The sequence below is a fragment of the Ceratina calcarata genome, unplaced genomic scaffold (assembly GCF_001652005.2).
Source record: "Ceratina calcarata isolate Rehan_Ccalc_2016 unplaced genomic scaffold, ASM165200v1 scaffold191.2, whole genome shotgun sequence".
In the NCBI taxonomy this organism is placed as follows: Eukaryota; Metazoa; Arthropoda; class Insecta; order Hymenoptera; family Apidae; genus Ceratina; species Ceratina calcarata.
The window spans coordinates 51,417-57,913 of NW_017140615.1; the positions used below are offsets into that span (position 1 = coordinate 51,417).

The following is a 6,497-nucleotide window of genomic DNA, read 5'->3' on the forward strand; positions in this document are numbered from 1 at the left end:
ACCGTTTACTCTCAGTGAAAGTTTCACCCAAGGAGATCGCTCTTTCCTTACTCGGTTGGATGTTTAACGGAAACAAGTTTGGCAACATTCTTAGCGGTAACTGAAATAATAGCGACAGCGAAGTTTATGACTGAAAGTGAGCAGCCCTGTGTCTAATAAATGAACTTCCTTAATCGCAGCGTAACAAATATTAAATTCGTCCGAGCAACTACGTTTAATTAAACGAATGAAATTTGCATACGAGCACGCGTGTCGTGTTAATTAAACTACGTTTATGAGTTACTTAAGTTTTTTGTTACTGTTCTTATACACAGCATAGCGTACAGTGTATATTATATGTAAATTTTATTACGCAATTTAGTGAAAATAATCTAGAGACGAAAGAAATGCATTGGATATTTACTTGAAATTTTTATGAATAATTGATTGAGATGGTTTGTTATAAAAACCCATACTTCGGTGACTGACATAACTTCAAATGATAGACTGATCGATTATGTATAATAACTATTTAATTTTTTTAACTTGTGTAATAAGATAATTCTGATTACGAACACGTTATTCATAGTCGTGCATAATGTAAAAATGTCCTGTAAGCGAAGTCGAAAGATTAACGGCGTAGGAAGAGGCCTCTCCGATAGAAAACAGATGGCTAAGTCCCGGCCACATTGTTTGGGCCAGGCCGATAAGGCCACAGCGTATTTTCACCCCTTAAAAAGGACGTTGGGAAAGCGACGAGTCAAAGCAGTGATAGTTCCTTGCGAGCGCCCAGACGCATAACAGCGAACACGTCGTATTTGGAGCAATTTCTTGAGATTTAATAAAGTTTATAGCATATCCTTACAAGTCAGAAGTGGGATTAGAACTGCGTGCTAGTGTTAATTTGAAAGTGATTCCGTGATTTTTGACTGTTTATAGCGTTACGGAATCGAACTTTAATAGTGATAGTTACTGTATATATAAGTTAGTTATATTTAGACAGTAGTTAAATATAAAATGGGTCGGTCGCAAGATAGGTCGCGTAAGCAAGTACGCGTGAACTCTCGAGAGAGATCTCGTTCGACGGATCGATCGCGAAGACACTCGCGAGATCGGCAGCGTCGACAAGAACGCGATCGTTCGCGGAGTGTAATTTCGGTGCGAGATCGTAGGAGAGATTATTCGCGCGAACGAAGTGGTGAACGTAACAATCGTAAATACGGAGGACGTGATGTGTCGGTGGACTCGGTGAGTGACGAGAGGACCCGTGATCGTGCGCGAAGGTCACGAAGTTGCTCTTCGAAAGAGGAACTCCGTAAGAAAGTGAAGAGACTGGAATCTGAATTGAGGCACACGTTCACCAGGTCCGCGGTTGATGAATATACTGTACCGGTGTTCGATCCCGTGCGTGATAGTGCGGACATCGAAAAATGGGTTGGCCAGGTGGACCGTCTCGCGCGGCGATATCAATGGTCGGATGATGACATCATACGAATCATTGCGCGGAATTTGAAAGGCCATGCAAAACGCTTTTACGATGAGGAACAAGAGTACGATCATTCGTGGAAGTCGTTGAGTCGACTTTTGATTCGCCAGTTCCGGAAACCGATGCCGTTCGGGAGATTATTGAAAGAAGCGGCTAATTTCAGTGCTCGACCAGGCCAAAAACTGGGGGATTACTGCTTCGAGAAGATGTCGAAGTTGCGGGCGTTGAAGTTGGACATCCCTGATGAGTATATGGAGGATGCGATAATCTCGGGAATTGGGGATGAAACCATTGAACGCACGATACGTTCTAACAAGTTCAAAGATGTATATGAACTGTATGCGTCAATGAACGAAATGGGACGGATGCCGCAGAGTGCTACGATCAAGACGTCGCATCGATTGATCGATCGTGAACGACCAGTCACACCCTCGGAGACGCGACGGCAAGAGAAACGGCAAGCTGCACCTGCGAAGGATGAACCTCAGTCAGGTATCGTCTGTTTCAATTGTGGACAGTCGGGTCACATCTCGAGACGATGTTTGAAGGACCATATTACCTGCGACTCCTGTAAAAAACCGGGTCATCTAGCTAAGTATTGCCAACGGCTGAAGTAGTCCGTTGATACGGTACAGGTGAGCTCTAAAAACTCAAATATATATATTATCGGCATATGTAAACGGCAGTCGAGTCAGTTGCTTATTAGACACTGGCAGTTCGCACACGTTGATGAGAAAGACATTAGCGAGTCGGTTAGAGTTGCACATGATTGAAGTTTCGGAAATAGAATTACGCGGATTCAATGGTGCAGAAACTCTTAGCAATGTTTGCGTAAACATCACCATTAAAATTATGGAAGCAACTGCTAAAGTATGCGCGATATTGGTAGAGCCTAATCAGTTGAATTATGAGATGATTGTGGGCCGCGATTTTCTGGATCAAGATCACATCGTTTTTATTAAACAACGAAATCAAATCATAATCAAGACGCTACCCGATATAGACCATTTGAAAAACAATATAAATGTATGTGCCGTCGAACAGAAAATAAATTTCGACGAATTGAATTTTGGACGGATTGCGGATGTAGACAAAGATCTTTTTATGAATTTAATTACAAAATACGCCGATCGAATTACTACGTCTTGGAAGACGTTAGGGATGACTAACGTAGTTAAGATGCGTATACAATGTACGACGGATACGCCGATTGTTTATCGTCCATATCGCATGGCTGAAAGCGAACGAGTGGTTGTGCGACGGATGATTTAAGAATTGTTGGACAATGGAATTGAGAGCGAGACTACACGATATCAAGAAAAATGATATTGTTATAATTGGAATTATAAGCGAAGCATCTACGAGAAGGGGGCCGAGGTGCCAAGACGGTTGTCGCCGTCGACAGGTTGAAGCCGTGGGAAGCGGTAGTTAAAGAATGAGATATTGGTTATTTTTGTTTTGTTTAAAGGGAAAAGGGGTTTGGAGATCGAGATTGTCCGTTCCAAAACAAGAGGGATGTGTATGGAGCGTTGTCACCGTGATGACCAGGTTCTAGGATGCGATCGTCAAGCGTCAAGGACGAGGATGGATTTGGTTGTCCGCCAGAGCAAGGAATAGGGTTATGCCGTCCTGCTTGGTTGTGTACCAAGGCAAGGAATAGGGCTATACCGTCCTGTCTGGTTGTTGATTTGGTTGTCCGCCAGAGCAAGGAATAGGGCTATGCCGTCCTGTTTGGTTGTTCATGTGATTGTTCGCCAAAGCAAGGAATAGGGCTATGCCGTCCTGTCTGGTTGTTGATTTGGTTGTCCGCCGGAGCAAGGAATAGGGTTATGCCGTCCTGCTTGGTTGTGTACCAAGGCAAGGAATAGGGCTACGCCGTCCTGCTTGGTTGTTGATTTGGTTGCTGATATGACTGCTCATCGGTACAACGGATTGGACAGCGTTGGATACTACCTGACTTATTGTCATGAATGGATATTGGATGGAAAAACAACTCATCAACTAATGGTCTGCTGCGAGGAAATATAATAAACAACAGAGAGTCGACATGGGACGATTGTTGAACATAATATTAATTGGAATCTCGTCCCTTGAGTTCGGCCATTTATGAAAAACCCGGGGAGTATTATTATATTCACATGTGAAAGGATTTCTTTGATTATTGTGTTATAAGCTTGTGTATTTAATTACATTCTTTTATTGACTGTTTAGAAACCAACTGTCTAAAGATGCACGAGGACGAGCATCAAAACAGGAAGGCCGAATGTAAGCGAAGTCGAAAGATTAACGGCGTAGGAAGAGGCCTCTCCGATAGAAAACAGATGGCTAAGTCCCGGCCACATTGTTTGGGCCAGGCCGATAAGGCCACAGCGTATTTTCACCCCTTAAAAAGGACGTTGGGAAAGCGACGAGTCAAAGCAGTGATAGTTCCTTGCGAGCGCCCAGACGCATAACAGCGAACACGTCGTATTTGGAGCAATTTCTTGAGATTTAATAAAGTTTATAGCATATCCTTACAGTCCTCTCGTATAACTTTGATATTTTTATTCTGTACTTCTTAATTTATGTGAGAAGTAAACGCAATAAAAACGACGCGCAGGTAGGTAAATCGCAAGAAAGCAACGTGGCGTCCAACCTCGAAGGGAAAAATGTTCGCCGTTTCGCAAACGAGGTATTCAAAGAGGCATCATTTGTTTGCGTGAAAGAACTGTAAGGCTCCGCTGTGAACGACAACGGCTCGACGAGGAGAAACGTCAACTGTCGACGGTCGAAAACTCCTCGAGACGTGTATATCTCCACCATTAGGTATGCACCCACGTCAACGTCGTTCGAGCCTCTTATCTTCACCGGGAATATTTCTACGCGTGTCATCGCGGCTTAACGACCGCTTGTACTATTTCCAGCACTGTCGGCATCCTGTTCGAGATAAAAAAATGTTGACGAAACGTTGTCAAACGTAAAATGTTAAGGGTATCTATAAATAACGTCATTTTTTAGATGAAAATATAAAAAGACGACGTTATCATACTATTATACAGGTTGATTCATTAGATATTACCACCTTGACTTTCTTCATTACTATTATGTATATAGTAAGAAATGTTTATACATACACATATAATGTACGTATACATAGAATGGTTTCGACAGCGGCATATTCTGGCATTGTGAATTATTTTGTAGGTGGGCTCGTAGAAGAGATATGAAGGTCGTCACCATTTTTTTAAGTGGGATTGTATTACGCGCCTCTTCCTCATGATCACATGTAGTACACCCGACTTCCTAGCGACGTCGCCACATTTTTTAACGCATCCGATTTAAAAAAAAAACACAATTGGCTCTCCGCTGATCGTGGGCTCCTGCCATTTTGTTTTCATTCTTTCGCTTTGTGCCGAACTAGCCACTTCGCATAGTACGGCATACCAGTGTTACAGGTGACGAATAGTAATAATTAAACAATGGGACATAAGAGAAGGTCTACGTCTTCCGATAGCTCGGAGGAGAAACATTTGCGGAAGAAATTGAAGCGGTTAGAAAGGAAATGAATGGAGAGAAGACGAAAGAGATCGAACCGGAAAAGGTCAGGGAGGAATCATTCCAGGAGTCCGAGTCCTAGTAATTGAGACGAGAGGGGATGGAGTTCACAATGTGACTACAGCTGTAAGCAAAATTAATTAATCTTTCATATTAATTTCATAGGCCCCAGGTTAGGGAAGAGACGGAGAAAATCATGTCCGGCTATATTCTGCGCAGGAAGCCAGTTATTATAAGATCAAATGGAAAAAATTTATTTCTGAATGACTCTGATCATTAAGAATTGCAGACTATATTATGCACAAAAAAGCCAGTTATGATAAGATCAAATGTAAGAATTTTTAATGACTTTAATCATTAAAAATTGCAGGCTCCTCTCTGCACGAAAACCAATCATGAAATTAAACATTCAATGACCCTAATCATTGGAAGTTGAAAAACGTCATTGTCTATTCTAATCAAAGATAAAATCTGATCTATCAATTGGCTTAATTCTTAGTCGGGTGCTAACCCAGACAAAGAAATGTTTATCTCACCGGCTCGCCTTCACGTTGCGAGCCAGTTACGAGCCAAGCACAAATATATCGATACGCTGTTAGATTTCCCTATACAGATTGACATATGCGCAAATAACATGTCAAATAACAAAATCATTTCAGCTGACGGAAGTCATGATAAAAGATCTCGAGACAATTCGAGATCGCAACCAAAATCCCCAACAAGATTGGATTCAGGTGGGAACCCAGATAGACGACAAAACACCGAGGCTTCGGGAAAGGAAAAAGATCGGGGGGGGGGGAGGCATTGAACGATGAATTATTAAACATCATCGACAAACGTGTTTGCGAAGAGAGAGTGTTTTCAGCTCCAGTACAGGAGAATGTTGCCCTTCGATGGCAAGACATTCTGAAAGAAGGATTGCCAAATGAGGAGAGAACACAGCTGATTAAAAAATATCCAATACCGGAAAATCTTGTATTAACAGAACCACCAAATTTCAATGCTGAGATAAAAGCTATTGTACAAGAGTCTGTATGCTCAAGAGATAAACGTATCATACTAAAGCAAGTAAAGATTGCTTCTTGCCTATCTGCTACGGGGAAAATAATGTCAGCAATCCTCAAAAAAGAAAAATCTAAAGAGAACATCGAAATCCTTGAATGTTTGGCAGACATAGGCAGCCTTCTAGCAGACCTACGACCAAATGAGTCGGCTATTAGAAGAAGTTTAATTGTCAGTAATATAAACTCAGACTTGAAGGAAGCACTAACGGATACAAAATCGAATACCCTTCTGTTTATAGATAAACTCGATGAAGTCCTTAAGTCTGCAAAGGCATTAATGCTATAGGTCGGCTATATCCCTACTTGTTGGACCGGAGATGGCCCAAGATTTTAGAATGATCAGATTCTTTAAAGGGATATCCAAAATTCATCAATAGACCATCAAAACCAAAATACGACTCTACTTGGGATCCGAAAATCGTATTAGACCATAT

General features: G+C 41.8%; 1 protein-coding gene across 2 annotated transcripts; it reads left to right on the forward strand.

Annotated features, from left to right (window-relative positions):
- The first annotated feature begins 711 nt into the window (after window positions 1-711).
- LOC113463920 (RNA-binding protein 25-like) lies at window positions 712-3,852 on the forward strand. 2 transcript variants are annotated; one of them, XM_026811117.1, is made up of 2 exons: window positions 712-2,100; window positions 2,934-3,852. In XM_026811117.1, the coding sequence occupies exon 1, from the start codon at window positions 997-999 to the stop codon at window positions 2,080-2,082; it is 1,086 nt and encodes a 361-aa protein (XP_026666918.1). In that variant the 5' UTR covers window positions 712-996; the 3' UTR covers window positions 2,083-2,100; window positions 2,934-3,852. The 2 variants fall into 2 exon arrangements, with proteins under 2 accessions (XP_026666918.1, XP_026666917.1); XM_026811116.1 differs by lacking the exon at window positions 2,934-3,852 and adding an exon at window positions 2,510-2,559.
- Window positions 3,853-6,497: the final 2,645 nt, after the last annotated feature.